The 24,736-nt window shown below is 26.9% G+C and overlaps 2 protein-coding genes across 5 annotated transcripts in view; one reads left to right on the forward strand and one right to left on the reverse strand.

The window, feature by feature from the left end:
• The window catches only part of LOC110282188 (uncharacterized), a 43,162-nt gene extending 39,398 nt beyond the window's left edge, over positions 1–3,764 (reverse strand). The window contains exons 1-2 of one of the 2 annotated variants that reach the window (XM_087168277.1): positions 3,587–3,764; positions 3,054–3,146 (exon numbers count right to left, since the gene is read on the reverse strand). In XM_087168277.1, the coding sequence (XP_087024403.1) occupies positions 3,054–3,146; positions 3,587–3,630 (137 nt within the window). In that variant the 5' untranslated portion in view covers positions 3,631–3,764. The remainder of the gene's footprint in view (positions 1–3,053; positions 3,147–3,586) is intronic. The other variant, XM_087168278.1, reaches the window with a different exon arrangement.
• Positions 3,765–3,957: 193 nt separating this feature from the next.
• Rbcn-3A (rabconnectin-3 alpha) overlaps positions 3,958–24,736 on the forward strand; it is a 124,723-nt gene continuing 103,944 nt past the window's right edge. For 2 of the 3 annotated variants that reach the window (XM_087168273.1, XM_087168276.1), the window contains exons 1-9: positions 3,958–4,164; positions 6,408–6,514; positions 10,802–10,927; positions 11,785–11,856; positions 16,669–16,747; positions 20,304–20,478; positions 22,037–22,143; positions 23,450–23,573; positions 24,537–24,722. In XM_087168273.1, the coding sequence (XP_087024399.1) occupies positions 6,428–6,514; positions 10,802–10,927; positions 11,785–11,856; positions 16,669–16,747; positions 20,304–20,478; positions 22,037–22,143; positions 23,450–23,573; positions 24,537–24,722 (956 nt within the window). In that variant the 5' untranslated portion in view covers positions 3,958–4,164; positions 6,408–6,427. Of the gene's footprint in view, positions 4,509–6,407; positions 6,515–10,801; positions 10,928–11,784; positions 11,857–16,668; positions 16,748–20,303; positions 20,479–22,036; positions 22,144–23,449; positions 23,574–24,536; positions 24,723–24,736 lie in introns of all 3 variants that reach the window. The other variant, XM_087168275.1, reaches the window with a different exon arrangement.

Here is a 24,736-nt window from a genome sequence, read left to right on the forward strand (position 1 = left end):
ACTCATCCGAATTAGAGGAAAACTTTGCAGATGAATTTTTACTATTTTCAAATTTGTATCAACATAAATCTGCACAAGAAATGTTGAAGGCTCAAATTAAAGATAAACATGTGAATACTTTTCCTAACGTTCACATTGCATTATGAATATATTTGTTGATTCTTGGATCAAATGCAGAAGGAGAAAGATCTTTCTCCAGATTAAAATTGATAAAAAATTATTTCAACAATGAATCAAGATCGTTTGGCATTGCTTGCACTTATGTCTATTGAATACGACATTTTGCGTAGTTTGGAATTCGACAGCATAATACAAGATTTCGTTTAATCCAAAAATCGCAAAAAAGTAATATATTAGATCTATTCTGCAAAGTAATTTATTACCGAAAAATATTATATTTTTATTTGTATCTTCATAATTTTGTGCATAACTTGTTGTTTTTAAAGCTAAATTATATTTGTCAACAAATTTTCTCCTCCCAAGATTTTCGTAGGCCCCTGAATCTCGTAGTCCCTAGGCACGTGCCTAGTGTGCCTATAGGCTAATCCGGCCCTGATCTGGCCAAAAATAGAATGAGATGAAAAGCTATGATAGAAGAAGTCGCTCCAATTCGTTGTAAAACGGAATAAGTATGATGTATGTATAATCTACAGAATATGTTATAAAAACCATGGGAATCATCAAGTTAGTTGATGGCTTCTTCCAGTGAATTTCCAGCTGTTCTTTTCATTTCATTGTTTATCCCCCCCTTTCAATTCAATATTGTCTACCTCAGAAAGCTTTTTAAAATTTCTTTATTTATACTTTTTATACCTTTATTCATGATCAATTTATATTCGTTACTCATAATATATTTAAAATTCATTGCAGTTTGTTTTCCAAGTTCCTTCCCTGTTTTTCTGTCTTTCCATTGTCTTTTTCTTCAGATATTTGCATTCTTCCATGTAAGCTGCATATTTTTGAATAACTTACAATCCATCTTCAAGCAATTTATCAGTCACTGACACAAGATGAGAAGAAAATATCTTTTATGGATAAAACTGCATTCAAATCTCTTTCGGTCATTGCAGTTTTCTTTTCTTAGTGCCCACTTTGGAACTGAAAATCTAATTTTTTTTTTATAATCAATACAACCATGTGAGAGCTGCTTTGACAGTTTCCCCAAGATTTGACATTTTGCAATCCCCAGAAGTGTCTCCTTCTTCGTCAGCGCAACAGCTCCTTGCAGGGCTTGGCTGCCTCAACAGCTGACAAATGCTATCGCCTCCTATCCATGGCAACTCCCTCTCAATTTCTTTTCTTTAAGGTTTTTTGTGTCATTTTCTATGTCATTGAGCCATCTAGTAGAGGGTCTGCCCATCAGAGTTCTTAAAGGTGATGATTCTCATGGCGATATTTTCAAGGCTTCTTCTAGATGGCCCAGCCGTCTCAGCCTATTACTGCACCTCAGAAGTGTCTTTCTTGGTTAATATAGTAATGTCAAAAAGTATCAATTTTTACATTTCCTCTAAGGTTATTTTTTACCAGTTGAAACAATTTCAACCCATCAAATAAAATATCCTCAGAAACATAAAAGCATACTGTAGCAACAATAACTAGTTCTTTACACAGGGTATCTGCTACGTTTAATATTTTCAAATCCATGACAAAAGCACAACAATAAATAAAAAAATAACATTAATTGAAATGATAGGCATAGCCAAAACTGTTAGACGCTGCACCTTCATATTTATAGGGAAAAAAAAAAAGTAAACGAAGAGTTGAAGCAATAAAATAGCTTAAAAAAATACAGAAGCAAATTTTTCTTTTCTTTTTTTTTCTGAAAAATTACACTCTAAAGACACTTATTCATTGGAAAGGAAAGAAACACTCTTAATTTTTCTGTTCTCATTTCAGAATTAAAAAAAATTGTCAATGACTGGCTTGCTTCAGCTAGAATTTAAAAATTGATAAAATAAATAAAAAAATCAACAATAATAAAAATTCTGAAATCACAGAAGTTTAAAATATAATTCGCTCTAGAAATTTTATATTTTAATAAAACATGACTGTGAGTGGGGATTTTGTTACAAATTCAGATATTCAGAGCACCATGAAATTGGGGATGAGGGGTAAAATCCATTTTGAAAATTAGATTTTTCGGTGATCTAAATCCATGACTTTTTTAGAAAATAGTTAAAATCATAACATTTCATGACAAATTTTGTTTAATACCAAAATTCACGACTTTCCAGGTGCGCGGATACCCTGTCTACAGCTTTTTTGTTTTGTTTTTGTATGACATTTAATGACTTTTCTCTGTCAAAAGTGATTTTCGGTGACTAATGAAAAATTTGACTTTTAGAAAAATTAGTGATTGATTGGGAACACTGCAATAGGCTCGGAGAGAAATTAAAAGAGAAAAAGTCTGAATTAAAAAACCAGGTGGTAGTACATTTAAATATAATTTTGATAACATTGGAACATCAAAAATTACTATAAGAAGACAAGTGCAGTTACTCATTCATCACACCAATATTGCATAATCAGCAACAGTTCATGTTAGCCTCTGTTCCTATAACGTACTGAATCAACATCTGAAGAGCTCAAATTATATATACTTTTAGTTGTCCTCCGGTGGGGATATAATCATCAATGGTAAATCAGGGGGTAAAAAAGTTTTTTACATGGGAAGCCTGATTTGCTACATCTTAAAAGCTAACATGCTTGCATAGAAATTTTTTTTTATTTTAAAAAGTTAAAATTTTTAAAAATGTGAGATGATTACTTTTTAAAAGAAGGTGAAAACAAAAGGTAAGAAAGGTAACTTACAACTAATCCTAGCAGTGTGGAATGGTAAAACTCATGGCTCCCTTTAGTAAAGCCACTGAATTTTTTTTTAGAAATTTAATCAATAGTATACAAATGGGTGATTTTATTTGGCACATTGATGACTTCAATTTATACAAATAGGTACTGATACGAAAATATATCCTAACTATACCGGTGAAACAATAGTTTAAAACAAGCTTATTAAATAAGAAGATAAAAAAAAAATCAAATTTTTTTTTTACCTTGTTTCCCAAACAGTGATTTGCTCAACAGCCCAACGATTTTTCTTCAGATCATCAGAGAAAGCATACTCATATACTTTGATAAATTCAGCTCTGAAAATATTAGAAACAGATTCAAAAAGTTAAAATGATGAAAACAAAACCTAAACATTCTCTTACTAATATATCGCATGGAAATAGTTTTTATTATTAGGCTTAAAAATCAGAGCTTTACACTACTAAGTAGTTAAAAAAATTTTATTAAAAAATAAGTTAATTCTGCATCAATTAAATTATTTTTTCGTATCACCTGCTGAAAGTACTAAGTTCTTTAAATAAAAATATATTCACATATAAATAATTTTAACAGATTATTCGTTCATAATATATATTTATTCAATTTTGATACGAATTAATTACTTATAAACGTTTTTGAGAAGAAAAAAATTACTCCTTTACAATATGTTTGGTTTATAAGAACATTCAATTCCTTAGCATCGCATAACCTGAAAAAATAATGTAAACCATTTGGACGACTAGTTCTTTATACTTACGGATTTTTCCAAGGTACAATGTCCTTTTTAAATTTTCTACTCATTGTAATCAATGGATAGAAATTAAAATAACTTCACAACTTGAAAGAAATAATTAAAAATTTTGAACTACAGACAAAACCTAAACAAATCTTGTCTGTTTTCACTGATCAACTTTAAACTGTAACCGATAAGTTATACCTTTGCCAAAAATAAAACTCAAATTCAAATTTTAATATTTTTACAAATGAATGTTTATTTAATGTATAAAGCTCTTTACTAAGCAACATAAGAAATCTAAAAACCTTATTGCAGATCTTGTTTAAAGAGTTTAAACTTTTATTATTTTCAGACTTTTTTTCTCACCTTTGAACTTTCTGCGATGGCATGTTGAATTTAGTTTCGGTATTCGGCAATATCGTCTTCGTCATTCATGATGGTGTGTGTTCTAGTGTGTATGATAAATGGTTAGACCGAACGTCCTTCTCTTTAAGGGAGGTAGAAAGGAAGATAATAAATTAATATTTTATATTTTTTAAGAAAAAAAAAGACTTGATTATTAATAACACCAATGCCTTTTTCAATATCACATTACGAGAGTGAGTGCTTTACTTAATTACACAACTAAATTGAAACTCCCCATAATCATAAAACCTGGGTGACAGGAATAAAAAAAAAGATAATATTCTAGATGTATAGTAAATTATTACGCTACGTCTTGTTTATGTTCTAATAAATTTTCCGACTCTGCTTTTCAAAGTATGCATTTGTTGGTTTGGATTCCTGTGGCAAATTCTTTTGAATTGTTAGATTTTTCATACGTCGTTATATCGTATTCTTTCCGAAGGTCGAAGTTACTTGAAATATAATTAAACCGTTAAAAGTTTATTTTCCTTTGAAAATGCAAAATATTTCTTTTAATATTTTGTGAATTAATGTTGAGGTAAGTAAAATTCATTGAGGTTGGAGGGGTATGTAAAAATGTCACCTATCAAATATTTTACCTTTAAATTTAGTTGCTAACAAAATTCTTCGTTGTAGAAAACTTACAAAATGTTTTATATGAGTAATTTTTTATACCCATATTTCCTTTATTGTGTGATTAATTACTAATTATTAAAGATGTGTAATTGCATTTCTAAAAAAATCTTATTTATAACTATTTGTATTTTTTATATTTATTTCATCTTAGTTTGTCTAGTAAAATGTAAGAATTAATTTGAAATTAAATTTATTCTTACGTCAGTGATGCCATATTATTTTTTTAGACATATTTTTCTTTGAAAACAGAAAGTAAAGTCAAAGTTTTTAAAAAGAAAGTAAAGTTTTTTATAGTTTCAAAACTTTTTTTTATGTTTTCATTGTTTTTTTATAGTGTTTTTTGTCATGTCACTTTACACATCTATTGTGCAAAATTGAAAAAATAATTTAAGGTATCTTGCAAATAATGCCTAAAAAATGTAGATATTTTTGTAATTACCGTTTCCCTTTTTGATATTTAAGTTTTTTTCCCTAAATTTAGATTTGTGTACTTGTTTCTGAATTCAGGTTATCTTCAATAGTCTATTGGTACAACTCTAGTGTGATGCTAACAATCAACAGGGCAGAGATATTTGTATAAGAAATTAAAATCTATGTAATTTGTAGAAATAAATGCATCTATGTCCTCATATCTTCTTCTTTAGAAGGTTTATCTTCACATAAATATTGGTCCCCTGACATCTTTCTCTTTCTTTCATTTTCTTCGTGGGGAGAGCTGAAAAACTTTATTTTCGAAGTTAAAATCTGTGTAATTTGTTGAAATAAATTTTCTTCTTCAGGGTGTTTATCTTCTTTATATAAATATTGGTCCCTTGACTTCTTTCTCTTGTCTTTGCATCAGGCTTTGACTCTATTTATAAGTATCACTTGATTTCATTACAATGAGTATATTGTAATGATATATTGTCATACAAATGAATATATTGTCATACAAACAGATTCATTGTTATATGTCATTACTTGAGTTTTAAAAATTAACTAAATGTCCACATCTCTTGTTCCATAAAAATCCTGTCTCATTGTAACAGGCTTGAAAAGTTTTATTTCATCTTAGCTGATAATTTTTTAGTTAAAAAGAAGTCTAGCTACTTTTGATCATTTAAATTTGGTCTAATATTTATGTAATATAGAGTCATAGATGCCTTTAATTTCATATGTTTGTGTTAGAAGTTAAGAGCATAGCTCATTTTTATTTTGAAAATATTATATTATCATTGTGCATTTTGTAATATGCACTAGGATAAAAAGGCACATCTTGTGCTGCTTATCCTTTGCTGTATAATCTTTATGCTATATCCTCTCATGATACATCATATTGTAATTGTTTGAACTTTATTTTTACATGCAAATTTGTATACATACAATATATATACTATACATACTTTTTATATTGTATGCATACATACTTTAACATACGAATTTGTATTTGTTTTATTTCTGGTGTTTAAAACTAAGACATTGTTTGTTTTTATGGTTTTACTAAAAGTTAATAAATAACTTAAATATTAATGGTGTATTTTCGATATTTTTATTTTAACTTAAAAATTTTTTTTTAGCAGTAGAACACTTGAACTTAACTTTTCTTTTTACTCTTATGTAAATTTACCACAGTTTGTTTTATTTTATTAATTTATTTATTTTTTGTACTGTTGAATAGTTTTTAAGGATAAATTTATGCAATAATTCTAAATTTTTTTTATCTCTTAAGTAGATAATACTATAGTTTTTTTTTTTTGTATTTACTAATTTTCTAGGATCAATTTATGCAAGAATTCTAAATTTTTTTAAATCTCTTATGTAGGTAGTACTTAAATTGTTAGAATGAACTGCCATCAAGTTTTAACTGGGGCAGCAAATGCTGGAGATCACTGCTACTCAGTTGGTAGTGTTGAAGGTGTGCCCTTTACCGTAAGTATGAATTTAAATAAGCTTATAAATGAATAAAATTTTCAATACTTCTAATGCAAGGATGAGAAAAGAAAAAAACATTGTAATAAAAAATTATTTATTTACAATTGACAACAGGGCGATTCCACGAAAAGTGGTCCTGAGTGACTAAATTTTCAAAATTATCGTAAAATCAAAAATGACACAATTTCGGAATCTAGAAGATGTACATTTTTTAATAGTTAAGATAGTTTTTGAATTACAAAAAATATTTATGTGAATTCTAACAAAAGGTGGAACACTATGAATTTTAACAGGAGTTCTCTTCTTTGTTATGTTATATTCCAATGGAGTTCTTAAAATATTAAAGAGCAATAAAATACTTTTTAGTAATAAATATAACTATTTTACTCTTTTATCATTGTTTAATGTATTTTTTTAATTTGGCCTAAATTTTTTTGCTTGTTTAAAAGTCGATTAATCAAGATAGTCTAATTTCCCAGTAACACACGTAACATAATTTTGCATTTTTTTCTGTAAAAACTTTAGTAGAAAAGAAAATTTGAAAATTTTTTGTTTTATAAATTTAGAAGGCAAGATATGCAATGGAAAAAATTCTCGAATTAAAACTGCCAATAGTTAAAATTTTATAATTAATTTTATTCAAGGTAACACACGTAACGAAAAGTTACGCGCGTTACTGTTATGTGTGTTAGAGGTACTTATACGCTTTAATTATTTATTTATTTTCAATAAAAGATTTAAATCATGTTCGGACAATCCGCCGCACAACTTCAATGCCACAAATACGGAATTGTAAGATTGTGGTTTTTTGTAAATTCAGGTCGGTATAAGCATTAATAAAAAAACAGCATAATAAGACGATAATTTTGAAACTTCTATTTTTTATACGTTTATGTTTAAGTAGAATATTTAGACTGCATTTGCTAGATTATTATAAAATGGATAAACTTAAAATAGTGTCCTTATCTGGATTTAAAAGAATAAGAAGATGTAGAAAAAAAGAAAAGAGCATAAGATTCTGCACTTCAAAGGAAAGAAAATAAGGAAATAATGAAAGTTAGACTTGAACTTTCAAAACAGATTGATAATGATGTAAAAGGTTCACCACTAAGTATTTCAGATGAACTTAATTATTAATAAATGGATTTTCTTCAAAAGTTAGATTGTTTATACTATGCTTGTATTGAAACAAGAGCTGGTTCTCTGGATTATTACGGGTAAAAACGGGCAATAAAACGAAAGAACTATTTAACAATGTTTCTAAGAGAGGCTTATACTGATTTTTGTCAGTTGCATCCTAAACATTGTTTAATTTTCCATATTTAGTACTTTATGACTAAAAAATTTATTGCTACTGTAAAACTTCGAATCAAAACAAATATCATGAAATTTTTATTCTTTAACTGGAAGGCTAAAATTAAGTTTATGACAATACATGGTGATGGTAGAAGTATTTATGTATATAAAGTAAAAGAAATTTTGGATCTAATTGTTGGAAGGGTGCTTCTGATACTTACAAAAATTTCTCATTGTTTGTTATAGGTTTCTAACCATCATTTATTGTAGTTTGGTAACGATGAGAAAAATATGACAATAGCTCACAAAAAAAAATATATAATGGCAAATGTGCAAGAAGAATGTTTTGAAATAACTCTTGGAAATTGGACTAACTTTCAATAATACGTAAGAGTTAAAAGAATCCGAGGTGATACTTTCCAAACAAACATATCTAGCATTAAAACCAGGGAAATTCAAGTTGACTTTGCAATGGCATATTCTTTTGAATATCAAAACGAATTTCAATCAGCATTATGCTATCCAGCCACAGTTCCGTTATTCACGGCAGCTGTTGTCTTAGACGATACTCTCCTAAAGAGTTTAAAATAGAGTCCTTTACAATATTTCCTAAGGCAAAGACAAAGGTGAAACAATGTCTACACTTTTATTTTAAGACTGTTTAAAAACGATTCTACTTCAGAAGATGAGCTAACAGAAACCTTCTATAGTAATAAGTCAAGTTAAGAATTTAAAAATAAATATATGGTTGAAATATTTCATATTTTGTCAATCAAAATATAAAAAAAGAAATTAATTTGGAAATATTTTACGATATCACATGCAGAAGTTCCTTCTATGGGATAGGTGTGTAGTACAAAATCTTGAAAGCGAAGCAAAAAGCAAAGTTATTTATATCATTGTGTTGTTATACAAAAAAATTTATTTGCTATCCAGTGTTGTTTGCAAAGCTAACCAATCAACTCATGCCTAATACAACAGTATTATATATTAGCCAAAAGGAAATAAAGATATTAATTGAAAAGTTCAATACATGGCAACGGTAATACAAAGCATAAAATCTATGCATAAGTATCGTTAGATACTTGAATAAGATGCATAGATGCACATTGTGGCACACAAATAGTCAGTAAGTCAATTTCTGTTCCCTCCTGATCAGAAGTGCGCCTATAACTGAAATTAAAACGACATATGCTCTATCTCGGGAGCATTATTGACGCAAATGCACATGCTTGTAAACTTAAAATGCAATATTTGCATAAAATAATTGGAAAATATGCATATTTTTGTTTCAAAACAGAAATGATTTTGAAGGAATAGATGTGCCTAAGATTTGCTATGTTTTACTCTCTAAACCAGTATAAAGAAGGGCTACAACCATATTTCCAGACCATTAACTATTTTATTTGCTAAAATAAATTGTTTTTCTTCTGCTAAATTAAAATAAATAAATGTTTTAGTGCAACATTTATGACTTCTCAGTTGAAATATTCACAGAGGGTAACACACGTAACGTTCAGTTAACACACGTAACGCACCAATTTCACCAAAATAAAGAAGTTTTTACTGTTGTAAGAAATTTTTAAAAATCACTAAACACAGCTTCGATATTGTATCTCTCTATAAAAGAAAATATCTTAATTTTTTGCCTTTATACTTCACAGAATTAAATGAATATATTCAAAGTTTCAAATATCTAGCATTATAAAGGGTAACACACGTAACAAAATTTCAGAAATTTTTTTTTTCAACATCAAATTAATTTGCGCCTTCAATCTTCGTTTTGAAAACTTACAACACATATAGATTTAACAACAAATTAAGAAAAGCATAAAAAATATCTAACAAGTTCATTATAATAAGTGTTAAAGTTGAAATATGTCGTGTAAAAGTAACACACGTAACGAAAGAATCGCCCAACAAATACAAAATGAATACTTGCCTATCATTTTTCCAAGCATTCATTAAACCTATCTAGGCATTTATCAAAAAGTAAAAGCCGCTAACTTGCTCATTCCTTCTTAGTAGAAATCATGTTTCTGCTTATTGCATCAGTTCTTAGCAGCTGTTTTTGCAGCACTACCTTGCTATTCCAGAACTAGCAGTTTCTAGAACCTTGTTTTGTAAATATTTTATATTAGTTTTATATTTTTTTATACAGTAGTTCAAAATAAGTTTTTTTTTTTACTTCATAAAAAAAAGCTTTTGTTTTTAAATGTAGCTGCTAATTTCTTTAAAATTCTACTTTTTATTTTTTTTAAAAAAAAGAGTTACTATATACTTTAATGTTTTTAAATTATAATTAAAATTGAAATTTTAAAATTCTCTGAATATCCCCATGTTCATGTGTATACGCTAAATTTAATGATGGAAACTTTTATGATTAATACCTGCATATAAAATATTAATTTCATTAGTTCATTTTTTTAATTTTGGAATTGTTTTTCAATTATTTTAATTTTTTATTTATTTTTTATTTTATTTATTTTAATTTTTTAATATTTCAATTCAATTTACATTAGCTTTTTTAAGTGGTTTTACATTAATTGAAGTAAATAAAATATATATTAACCCATCAGGGCTTGAAGGCTCTTTTTAGGGAAGGTTATTAAAATATCTTAAAAATTGTTTTTTTTCCTTCCGAATAAGAAACGTATATTTTTTTTAAAACTATTAAATACATATTTTGCAATGTCAAGTAGAAAATTGTTGAAATATGTTTACCTAATTATTAATTAATTAATTATAAAGAATGTTTGTCCATCCATTCAATTTTTTTTTTTATATTGTAAAAATTCACAGTGAAGAAAACAAAATTTATGATTATATTTTCCTTGAAAGTCATCTTTTTTCTTGCTTATGTTCAAAACTAAATGTTGTAATTTTATTAAAAATGAGTGTTTTTAATGTCTAATAATATATTATTCTTAGTTTAATTTATTTTAGATCCAATTTGATAATAATTTGATCAAAATATGTTTTTTTTAGGCATATGCATCAGGATGCAATATTGTGATTCTTGCTAGTAATTTTCAGAGGGTACAAATCATACCTGGTTTGATTCATGGAAATATTCAAGTTGGGTGTTTAGATTCTTCAACTGATGTTGGAAAAGTATGTAATGTACCTATATTACTTTATAACTTATAATGATTAAGGAAATTTTTTTTAATGTTTTTTGAGATATAAATTTAATAATATATTTATTAAATAGGGAAGTTAAATTTGAGTTTTAAATTAAAAAAGTTATGTAAATGGAAGTATGTATATTTTGAACCCATTATATGCATAATTAGTTTCTAATATACAGCATTGGATTATTTAACAGTTGGTATCTCGGCAAACTTGTGTAGAATTTTATTTGTAAATGTTATTATTTCCACCCATGATAATTAATAATTTTTTGTAAAATTGCACCATGATATACGATATTTATTTTCTGAGTTAATAAATAATCAGAGGAAATAATTGCTTTGATTAAGAGATATTCTTCTGTATTATCAATACACTGAAGCATAGTCTTGTTTGAGAAAGCTGTATGTTTTGCCCTTTCTAAACATATATATATACTGTTAAAAATACAACATCAAATGTTTAATAATTCAGTGCTATCTTCACAAATAACTATTCCATATTTGATATGTTAGTGTAAATAAGGTAGTACAAGAATCTAGGGTTTTAATTTTTCCTTTTTATTTTTCATTTACAAAGATGTAAGGATTTTTTGTTGCATATTAAGAAATTTTTTTCAATGCTGCTATTTTTTAGACATTGAATTATGAAGAAATATTTGGAGTATTTTTTTAAACTTAATTATTATTTATGATGTGCTATTTGAAATAAATCATAATATTTCAATAATGTTATTAGTTAATACAAGTCAATATTCATCTTCACACATTTTAGAATACAGAATGCGTATGGAAATTTAATAAAATATTTGTAATACTTTATATTTGCTCATTGCTTAGATTGCAGCTGCTTATGGAAATGAAGTTTGCATTTATGAGCCTACCCCTCTTTTAAATCAATCATCTAGTCACGTAAGTTTTCTTTATTTCTTTATTCATTTAGTTGGAGCATTAAAATGTTTCAAATTTAAATCTCAGATAAGTCGACTCAAAATTGCATTTTTTAAAATTTTTCTGAATTGTTTTTTTTTTAAATTTTACATATATACTCTCTAGTGTGCAAAAGGTTTTTGTCTACCTGTAGAAGCATTTTGACCTTCCTGTGCATTCTTTGCAGGTTTTGTTTCCATTGTTCTTAATCAAGCATATATATGTGTTACTTTTGATTTCAGAATTTTTAATCTTCTTACTATTTAATTTTAAATGTAACTTTTATCAGATAAAATTTGAATCTTTGCATGCAGCTCATCTTAATACTCTTCCCTCTCCCCTTGATTTAATGTGCTGACTTTGATTTCTTGTTGATAAGCATACTAAGCAAGTTTATTATGTTTCAAATCAATAGTTATTGACTATGAGTTGAGTCAAACATTGAGTAAAAGTTGAGTTACTAAAAAGTATTTGCACTAAACTTTCAAAATAATGTTTTTGTTACTGATAAATATTTATGCAAATTAATTAGACAGTAACTTTCCTTAGCTAATATAATTATACTCAAATTTCTTTTGTGAAAGTCTTGTTTTACAAATGATACATTGATTATAAAATTTTTTTGACTTTTATTAGATACTACTTGTCTGAATGAAATATGTAAAAAAATTTCTTTTCTTTTACAAAATATGTTTTTAAAATAAAGTAAATTATTTAAAACACAAATTAGTTCATGATATGTATTACTTATTGTTAATGATAAGCTATTTAAAATGATGTGTTGAATTTTTATTTCCTATTAAATAAAAACTTTTATGTTTGACTTAACAAACATGTATATTTACATATCCCTTTTTTTTAAAGAGCTTTCGTTATAACTGTTAAAAACAAACAATTTCAGCATTAAACAATATACAAGGATGTTGTTATAATTTACGCTTATCTGTTTTTATGAAATTAAATAAAACTCTTTCTTAATTTTGTTTAGCAAGGAGGTTTGTTCGAAGTAATTTTTATTAAAGCATTTTAGTTAAAAACAAATATTCTGCTTAAAAAAATTCTAAGATTTATGTTCATTATAGGGAAAAAAAAATATTTTAAAAGGCTAAATTTTTAAATTTTATAAATTTACTTGTTAAACTACATTTACATTGCAAAAAGTGATTTTTTTTGTGTGCAAATTTTAATGTGTTTCATTGTTATTTAAAAATAAAATTTCGAACTTGTTCTATTCTATTTGTATTTTAAGTCATTATCCACTTAAAATTATCTTTTATAAAGCAAAAACTTATGCACTTTGTATTGCGAGCAATTTGATTTAAAGGCAATGATAAGGATATAACAAAAAAGAAGGTTTTGGTTATGAATAAGAGGAGGGAATTTTGGGGAAATTTTGACTAAAAAAACTCAGGGATGAGATTTTTCCGCTTTTTAGCGGATTTCCGCGTTTTTTCACTTTTATCTCTTGAATTTCAGCTGTTTTTTTAATCAAAAATTCAGATTTTCTAAAAATTTCACTTTTTTTTTTATAAGTATTCCACTTTTCACCGATTTTCAAAGAGAAACGGAAAATTCAAACTACATAGCTACCAATCCTTTCTCATTTTTACTTATTTTAGCTATTTTCTCCCCTTTTACACGCAGCAGATAAGATTTTCCGAATTTTTTACCCACCTTCCAGATAGATCCGATTTTCGTAGTTCAAACGACGCTGCTTCTGACAAGCCTTTTAGAGGTCCCAAGCCTGGAATCTGCTAATATTTCAATTCTTATTCATACGATTTTAATATCAAACATAGCTTTTCATATTTGCGTGTTGCGATTCTTATTCACGCGATTGGAATATTGTACGTTGCGATTCTTATTTACAAGATTTAAAAATCCAATATTGTGATTCGTATTTACGCCTTTTTAAAAACCTATGTAGCGATTCGTATTCACTCAAGTTTAAAATTCAATGCCTTGATTTGCTCATGCGGTTTATAATATCAAACATTGATTTTCGTATTTATACGTGATTTTAAATTAAGGCATTGGGATTCACATTCACGCACTCTAAAAATTATGCATCATGATTCGTATTTACGATATATAAAAATTATGAATCGTGATTTGTATTTGCGCGTTTTATAAATTCTATATCCCAGTTTTTATTTTCTCATTTTCAAAATCGTATATCTAGTTTCATATTCACGTCATTTCAAAATCCATAATTGCTATTCATATTCACGCAATTTTAAGATCAACTATTGCGATTCTTGTAAGAAGTAATTTTTTTAAATTAGTTACTATAAAGGTGACTGTTTTTCTAACGACGATTATTAGTATATGTAAGTGTTACAACATCAGAGAAACTGGAAGGGAATATATTTAAAACTTACATTCTGTGCTTGCAAAGAAGAAAAAATAGGATTTGTCACAAGATGTTTGAAGATGGACTAACGACTAAATATAGCAAAATAAAAGATATAACAAACAAAAGCAATCACTTAAAAAGGGATTTAGTTTATTTATTTATTTATTTTTTTGGAAAAAGAATTAATTAACTCATCATCAAAATTTTATTTATAATTGCTGTTATTTATGCTATAAAATGCAAAATTCTTATCAAATGAAAAACAATTATCTAAACAGTTGCTGATTGTCATGTAATTTTTTAAACTAAAATAGCAATTTTTGTATGTTAAGGAGTTACTATATATTTCTACTTCACTGTTATTGATATGTTTCAGAGGGCTCTAGTTAGATTAGACTATAATATGAACATAATGATTTGGTCCATTGTTAAAGTTTTTGTTTTCAATGTAATTTAAAGAGTAATATTACTGATATATTTACTATAAATCACATAACAGTATTTATTAAAAGAAATGAAATATTAATGTATATTCTCAGTAGTTTTAATTTGCTAAATCAGGTAGTTTTTCAAGTAATAATTGTCTCTTATGTGAACAGAGGGAAAATATAATTTCCAGCTTTATTTTTTCAATTGGTAATTTTTATTTTCACTGAATGTTAAGTATCAATGCAATCATTTATATAATAATAGATTAGTACACAATTGTATGTCAACACATTATTTATTACCTTAAACTGTCTGGAATTTATTATTAAAGGCTTGCGCTTGCGTAAAATTTACTATCGTGTAAATTCAGCTTTTTTGCCTTTTGGCTAATCTCATCCCTGAAAACTAGCAGAACTTTCAATTATGAATAATAGTGTTTACTGCTGATTGTCATGTGTTCACATGTTAACTGTTTTTTCTTATAAGTTCTTGATTTTTTTTTTCCATGTGAAACTACTCTTGATTACTAACTGATTTCTAGAATAAATTCGGCTCATAATTCAAGGTTCTACAATATATCTCCCAAACTCCTTTTGTAAGAAAAGTCAAAATTGTTTTTTGATTTCCTTGATTTGCTCTGAGTTCTTCCCAGGAATAAAAAGGGCAGGCTGATTCCTCTCTGAAAAAAGGCACTTTGAGTTTTGAAAGGGCACTCACTTCACACTGTAAAAATTTATCAAAATGTGTAATAGTATGTAATAACTAAATTTAATCCTCAATAATTTTTAAATTATCCTCTTATACTATTTTAGGTGCATATTTCAAAAAGTAATTATCTCTCATTATCAAAATAAGAGAAAAATTTGTAGTTTATAAAACTAATTAAAGGCAATCTATGTGCATATATTTATGTCTCTTTTAAATCTCTGTGCATATTTTTTATCTTTTAAAATAAACTAACGAAAAATGATTTATTGATAAATAACTTAAATGGTTTTTTCTATAATTTAAACTGAAAATTATGAGAAAATAAACATTTAAAAGGATATTTTTTTTTTAAAAAAAAAGTTACTTGTTTAAAAAATAGTTTTAAAATTTAAAATCACTTAGAAAATGTATTAATATCTCCCCCAAAAAAGATACTAATTAAAATTTAGCCAGTTGAGAATAATCTTAACAAAATAAATATTTGTATTAGTAATCAGAATTAAACCTATAAACACAGATAATTTTACCAGAGGGAAATTATTGTTTAAACAGTAAAGTGACTGAAGTAAGAAAACAGTAATATAAGTGGAATATAACTTGGCAAAAAACTTGAGTAAATTTTTAATTTTCTCAATTTCTGTTATAGAGTAGGGACTTAATGTTATGAAGCAGATTATTATTTTATTGAAAAAATGTGTTATCAACATTCCCACAAAAGTATTCCCCCATACTTTTTATTTAACTGAAGAAAAAAAGAAAAAATATCTTTTTCTCTTTTCTTGTCTTTTTCTCACTCTCAACTTCTGTTTTAAAGTAGGGATTTATTGTTATGAAGCAGATTATTATGTTATTGAAAAAATGTGTTATCAATATTCCCACAAAAGTATTCCCCCATACTTTTTATTTATCTGAAGAAAAAAAAAAGAGAAAATATCTTTTTCTCTTTTCTTATCTTTTTCTCACTCTCAATTTCTGTTTTAGAGTAGGGACTTATTGTTATGAAGCAGATTATTATTTTATTGAAAAAATTTGCCATCAACATTACTGCAAAAGTATTTTCTCATACTTTTAATTTAACTGACGAAAAAAAAGAAGAAAATATCTTTTTCTCTTATTAGTTTCTTCTAACACAAGATTGTATTTTTTTTTTTGTGAATAATTTTCTTTTAATGTGAATAGCTACGGATAGGTCAAAATGACCTGAGTATATGAATTGATTAGGTAGCTATTAAGGGTATAATTATTGTTAGTATTGTTAGATTTTACCTGACTTTCATTTATATTATTGATTATTTTTATAGCGTTTAGATTATCAGTGGGTTCAAACAGCTGCTATTAAAACTGAATATCAGGTTCAAGTACTGTCATGGAATTTATCAGGTAAATATTTTGATTGTTTGTTATCAATTATAGATGGCGTTTAAAAATTTTAATTCAGCAATTTGCATATCAAAAATTTTCCTTTAGAGAAACCTCACAGCTGCAATGTTGGTTTAATTAGTGATGTTTTAAGAGAAGTGTTTATTAAGTTCTAAACACATTAAAAAATAAATTTATTTTAAATTTTATGTTTTTAGTGTGTAGAGTTACTTCCGTCTAACTTCATGAGAGGGTTGATGATATGTATAACATTCTCTGATTGATCGAGAGCCAAAATTTTACAAGCAAAATGAAATAAACTTTTTCTTGTAGACTTAACATAGAAGGATACAATGTTGCAAAATCATTTATTTTGTGAAATAATTTGATTTTAAAAATTATGATAGCTCGATGCACTTTTTATCAAGTTACTTATGTTTACATATGCCGAATAAATCATTATTTTTTTGAGAAAAATTTCAGTTTTTATCCTAGGAAATTATTTCTAGGAGAAACTTATGCAAACCTGAAACTAAATTATATTTTTATATTTAAAGAGCTGATTTTGTGCATCAGCAATTAGCTGCACTTGGCCTAGTTTCTTGTCTCTTGGCTGAGAAAAGAAAAATTTAGCATAACATAACTATATATTGATACCATATGAGCAATTCTGGAATGGCTGTTCTTTATTTATTTTCCAATTACAATTAATTATGGCAATTTATCACTTTATTTGTTTACTGTTTTTATTTGTTTATGTTTTTATTTATCAATGTCTTGTTTTGTTTTTTAAGTTTAAAGTTTTTCATTGTTGAAATGTTAACTTTTACTGGTTGTTGTATATTTCTATAGAAATGTAAGTTAGTATCTTAATGATAATATCTAATTTTAATTAATAATACATACAACACCTAATTTTAATGCCTGTTTATTTTTGTGTTTGAAAACAATTGTGTTTTTTTAAATAAGTTACTCATGCATTAATAATTAAAGAAGTGTGTTATGATACTTTGAGTTATATTAAAAATATCTAGATTTAGTAAGTTTCCATGAAGTTAAGCTAGAGATCTTTTAAATCACTTTGCATTTTATTGAGTATTGTTTTTAAAATTTCTTGCAGTGTATTATTTTATATTTTTCATTACTGTTTTTCAAGAAATGTTGTTACTATATTAAATAATGAAAAATCATATCACTCTGAATTTTATTGAATGCTGTTTTTAGATTTTCTTCCAAAGGGTATTATTATTTTTATTTTTCATTATTGTTATACAAGAAATAAAATGTTGATACTATTCATTTTCTCTTTACTTAAATTATATTTTTGGGTTTCAATGACACAATTGTTCAATAAAAAGATTCAATAAGTGTAAAAAAATTTGAATTACAATAAAAGTTGGTCACAATTTAAAATGGAAATTCGGATTTAATTATTAGCTAAAGAAAATAAAACACTTCAAATAAAAAATATGAAGAAAAAAAAATTATAGTTAGATTTTTAACAAAGCAGAGAGAAACAAAGAAAGGCACATCACACATGACCGACGCTTATTACCAAAACTATGCTCTTTGCACTTTTTGTATGACAAAATTTTACTTTATTTTATTATTTTCTACTCTTTTGTTTTGCACCTGTTAGATAAAGTTGAAATGTATAAAAATTCTTTTGTTTGTAAATAAATTTAGCTTGAATTCTTAAGAAAATGATTGCTTATTATCATCAGACACAGAGCTCCTGTAGAAATTTAAGCACTCTAGCTAGTCCAAAAGGGGCCAAAATCGAGATTCCTGGTAAATTTCACTTGACGATCTAAATTATGCTTAGATAGGTCAAAAAATAATTGAAGCAACCATTTCCTTCATTTAAGAACACTTAAACTAGTAGTTGAAATTTAGATTGAAGACTAATTCCTTTTTGGCAATATATTTATAAAATCTGTATGTGTAGTGAGCAGGAAATGATAAAAACTTGAAATTTCATCCAGTACAGAGCTCCATTTAAAATGTAGGCCCTATGGCTAATCAGACAGTTGTTGAAATTTTGATTGACTATGAATTTATTGTAGAAATAATATGGCTATAAATTTTGTTTGTAACAAAGTTACCAAGAAATAATTATTTAATTTGTCAGCAGGCTAGGATCTCTAGATCATGTTCAAACACTTTAGTTTTTCAGAAAACAGAAAATTTTTTTCCACCAATCAGTTAACTTTATGTTAATATGGTGATTAATTTTTATTGTTTTGGAAAGGATTGAAACTTACATTGTCGTTAAACACAGAGGAGATCTTGTAATGTGAGCACTCTAGTTAATCAAAGAGTGGTTGGAAATTCGTCAGGTGATAAGTTTCCTTTAGCATTAATTTCATGATGAATTCTGCTGGTAATTGTCTTGAAATGATTGCAAATAGTATTGCAATTTAGCATAGAGCTGCAGCTTAAATTTGAGTCCTCTAGCCTGTCTTAGAATGGTTGGAAAATTTTGATTGATGGGAAATTCTCTTGATTGAAATATCCTGATAAGTTCTGCTAGTCGCAGTCGAAAAATGATTGAATTTCACATTGACATTGAGCATGGAGCTTAAGTACTGTCTTTCGTACTCTAGCTAGTCAGAAAGTGATCTAAATGTTGACTGCTAGAAGTGTTATGTAACTTTTTAAATGACGAAATAAATAAAATCTGAAAATTAAATTTTTGATCTCATAATATTAATGTAAGAAGCTTTAGAAAATTGATCTAAACTTGTAATTTATGAAAGTTGATTTTTATAGATAATTTATGAGTCGGGAGGATTCAGGGGTTAAGGTTCTAAGTAGGGCTGGGGTTCTATCTTCAGAGGCAGCTTGAAGTCCACCTAGTTTCAGATCAATAGACTTCTTATTTTTTGAAAAGAAACAAAATCAAAAACTGTAAAGAAACTGTGAGATATGAATAATTTTATAAGCAAACTTTTATATAATTAAAAAAAAAGCTATCTATATACTTTATAAGCAAACTATAAAATATAATTAAAATTGATTTCGAAATCAAGCCTTATTGAAAGAAAAAATTGTGAATTGCTTACAAAATTGTGAAAAACATTTGTGAATGATAGTGAAAAATTGTGAATCGAGAAATGTAAGCTAAAAATCTTCTCCTTTTTTTTAGCATATCTTAAAATTTATTTGTTTTGTATTGATTTGATATCGATATGTGGAAAAAAAAATTCTTCCCCGAGTTACTACTATTTCTAGTTATAGTTTTCTCAGTTTCGCCGCTTGTAATGAAATTAAAAAATACTAACACTTGCATAAAATAAAATTTTCCATCTCCGAAGAATGTTTTTAAAACTGCCTAGGTAAGTGAACTTTTATAATCTGAAAAATGAATTGGCATATTTTTTTACAATATTTATCATTCTACTTTTGAGGATTTCTTTTCTTAATTTTAAAGCAATGTTAATTTATTATAATTTTATTAAAATTATTTTGCTGCTCTTGAATGAGAGAGTTGAAAATTGTTGTCTTTCTTTTAGAAAAAAATATTATCAACTACTATTTATTTATGAATATTAACAAAAAAGTCCTTTTCTCTTAGGAACACGTTTGTTACTTGGGGGTGCAAGTATACAGCTGTGGCAGTTGTCACTTGCAGGAGAGGATGATGTCATTGAAGAAGAACCTACAAATATTCAAGTGAAATGCACTACTGAAGATGGTTCTGTTCAAGATATTGATGAACAATGTAAATGGAACTGTATTTGGACATGCAAGTAAGTTTTGGTTATTGTTTATTATAGTGTTCAATATTTATTTTACAAATGTCATACAATACAAGATATAGCACCTATACCATTAGTGTACAGTGAGCAAAAAAAAGAAAAGATATCACCCTGAATAACTTTCATTCTAATGATTGGATTTTCACATACTGAGTGTCACTCTTAATGGTTCCTGGGGGTGACCTTAAATATGCTAATTATGTAGTGCTAACTATTAATTAAGTTACGAAATTGGACACAAGTGTACTTTTTCTGAATAGACATTTTTTTTAATACTTATTTGAATTCTTAAACTTCAAAGTATAGGGGGTAGCTGCAATCTGGGAAATATGGTCCCCGTAGTTTGGTCAGGAGAGCAATCCAAAGTTCGAACCACTTAATGCTAATTTCACTTTTTGCGTTTTAAGTCATATTTTTAAAACTAATTGAGCAATTAAAAAATTACTGCCACCCCCTTTTTTTAGGGTCAGAAATCCAAATATGTAAAAAATTTTATATATTTATGCAGAGAAAGTGCGTTTCTGCGTCCGATTTTGCAACTTAATTAATAGTTAGCGCTAAATAATTAGCACATTTGAAGTCACCCCAGAAACCATTAGGATTGACATACTTAGTAGGTAAAATCCGATCATTAGAACTAAAGCTATTCAGATATCTTTTTTTTGTGTCTCAATTTACATGCTTCCTACTTTTCGACTATACAACTGAAACCACTTAGCGCAGGGCACCGATCAAATGTTCAGCTATCATAAGCTGACCAGAGTCACAGAGAATTCCGTCAGATGAGCTGATGATGCCAATATAATTAAGATGAGATCTCGGGTAGTCATGCCCTGTCAATATTCTAAAGCAAGCTACAGCAGATTTTCTTGGAGTCTCAGAAACACAGATAGGTCTTGCAATGTTCAGTACTTATGCTGATAGAATTGTACTGTGACTAGAGAGCATGAAAAGCTGGAATTCTTTAATCTTTTGATGCAGATGGAACACTGGCGTCCCTTTTACATATTTTTTCCCTGGTGCTCTGATTGCAAGCAAATAAATATTTGGTATTTTTTTAATTATAAAAAGCAGTCTAATAGTTACTAAAAAAATCTGTTAGATTATCCAATTTATTTATTTGTACTAAAATATAAAAGACAAATGTTAAAAAAATAAGCAAACAAAAATACTTTAAGTTAGTATTATGCCAATAACTTAAATTCTAACTAATTAAAAAAAAATCTTATCTATACATAAATAATATATTCTTATCTATATATTATTTACTAAATTAAGTAGCTTAAAAATTAACTTATCTAAAATATATAATATAAAATTTAATTGCCTGAAATACCTTTAATTCTAAGTACTGAGTTGAATTCTCAGAAAAGTTTAGTGTTGGAGTGGTATGTTTTGACAATCAATTCTACAGCTGTGGTTTGTGGTTTAAATAACCCTAATAAATCTTTATTATAATCTTAATTTTTTTCATAGATACATTGATTTGCATCTTTGAAAATTTTACATTTTATGCTAATTAATGTGTTTTGTTATTAAATTTTTACAGGACAGCTCAACCTGTAGCTTTTCTCAAGTTTTCTCCTGATGGAACTTTATTTGCAACTGCTGGAAAATCTGACAGATTGGTAAAAATCTGGTTTAGCAGTAAGATAGGTGAGATTTTGTAATTGTTGATATTTGTTATGTTAGTAAAAATTAAATGTTTGATTATAATAATATTTGTTTTTTTTTCTCTAGAAGGTTACTGTTATTCATTTTGTAAACTAATAACATTGATTTTTTAATGCTGAATAGTTATCTATCTTCACACTATAAATTTCAGTACAATAAATTTATAGAAACAATTAATTCATAGAAATAATTGCACTGGAAGTAGTAATAGACATAGTTACTGAAAATGAGTATACTAATGACGAAATGTTTTTATTTTTAAAATTAAATTGAACCTTTTACTCTTTTTTTGTTATTAAAATAAACATACTTTTTAATTTTGCTCTAATTAAGCTCTTGTAATCTAACACTATATTTAAAAAATCAATCAAATATTTCTGCTACATATTTATTATGAATCAATGTTTTTACAGTTACTGCTTAGGTAGTTATGCTTACTATGCTAATTCAGGGGTCTGTCCAGGCCGAATTTACTACCGTTTAGCGGTACCTTCACAAATTCAACTTTAGGAAAAACGGTAGTTTCACAAATTCAATTTTTGGAAAAACGGTAGTTTCACAAAATACTTTTTCTTAAAATTTTATTTTTGTATCCCTTAAGAAGCGATAAATCCATATTTTTACCATATTTTTGTGTTGATTTTTAAATATAATTTTTAATTTTTCACAAATTATGTCTAAATTTTCACAAAATAGGTACCTCTCAGAAAAACCTAGACAGACCCCTGTAATTATTATTTGGTAGATGTTTTGATTTCTCCAGGAAGGAAATATCTTTTGTTTAAATTATTAATTTTGTTGACCACAGTTACTTATATAATTGCCATAAAACTTGTGTTATACAATTTTTCAAGCTCTAGTTTGTAATTATTTAAAAAAAAAAAAAGCAGGCAAAGATTAAAAAAAAACTATTTTTTATGTAACTACAAAACATACACATTTCTTTCAAATTGGTGAAACAGTTGTAAAAATATGGAATACTATTGGTGAAAACAACTCTATATATTGCTAAATTTCTAATTACACTTACACAGTGAAAGCCAAAGCATTATCAGTTAAAATATTGTCCTATCTGCTCCTTTTTTTTAACAAGCTTGTTACTCTTAAATTGTTTCAGCAAAATTTTAATTCTTATTACAAAATCTATGGTTTTGTATGATTTGATGGTATTTAATTGTACATAATTGCAATTAATGTAAAATTTGCATGTATAAACTTTTTAAAACTAATATATAACTGGGTTAAGTATTTATAAATATTGATTATTTTTGTAATTTTATTGTTTTAGTAAGTTTTTCATCTCAGCGACATACTGGTCATCATGGAGATGTAAATTATACCTTCATTTACATAGCTCATCCTAGAGCTATAACTGGTCTTTCATGGAGGAAAACAAGTAAATTTATGCCAAAGTAAGCAGCTTTGTTCCATTAAATATTTATTTCTTTTGATTTCAGAATAAATTTATTTGTTAAAGGGAACTGTGCCAAGTCTCCATCTAACTATCCCTGCACTCAAGAAAATTTTAATTATTAATTTCCTATGTTAATATTACCCATGCCCTTCAGGACATTTGCAATAATTTAGATTATATTTAAATAACCAAGTTTTGCTTGAAAAGGTTACAAAATCTATTATTTATTTTAAAAAAGCGTCCTTCCGTTATCAGTTCAGAAAAATTAAACATTTTATCTTGTAGAAAAAAGAAAGACAACTGATGCATTAATAAATAGTTTTAATTTCTTAATAATCTTTTATGAGGGTGTTGCTATATTAGTTACAATATAAGTATATAGTTGCCTTTGAACGTATAAGCATTTTTCACTAATTTTTATTTTACTGAGGGGCTAAGCCCTCTGTTGGATCTTAAATAAAGGCACTAGTGTCTAATTTATCTCTAAAGGCAAAATGATTCATTTTGAGCCTTTTTAATTAATTATCACTTGTTCTATCAGGTGCTGCACCTAAAAAGCAGTCACCAAATTTCTACTAGCTTCTTTAGCTTTAATCTAAGGAAGAATAGTAACAGACAGAGAAAAATATCAATATTGATCTGTAAATTAAGGGTCGGACATTTGTATAAATAATGAAGTATTTAATAGCCGTGTATGTATATCTTAAACTAACTATGATTGAGATAATATTCTGTCAACTAATTTAAGAAAATATCATTGAAAAGAATTCTTCAGTAGACTAATTAGTTTGAAAATTTTTCTTCTTGAAATAGTATTTCTCACTATTGAAATATTATTATATTTGTGTTTGATGTTCAAATGACTTCTTTTAATTTTAGAATAACTACATTTTAATTTAACTATTCTGGCTTAAGTTTTTTTTGCCATTAAATAGTACAAGGAAATTAAAAACTTTTTAAGGGACTCTGTTGCTAACATGCTTGTAACATCTTGTCGGGATAACATATGCCGGATATGGGTGCAGACTTTAATGCCTGAAGATGGGTTAGTCGATTTGCAGCAAATTGAAAGTGTTGCATGTCAAAATCTCAGAGTGCAAACGCAGAGACATAGAAGAAAAATCATGCAAAGATTAAAACACATGAAGTAAGCTAACTTAT

Source organism: Parasteatoda tepidariorum, chromosome 7 (genome assembly GCF_982258835.1).
Source record: "Parasteatoda tepidariorum strain Cologne lab strain chromosome 7, Ptep-v5.0, whole genome shotgun sequence".
NCBI classification, from domain to species: Eukaryota; Metazoa; Arthropoda; class Arachnida; order Araneae; family Theridiidae; genus Parasteatoda; species Parasteatoda tepidariorum.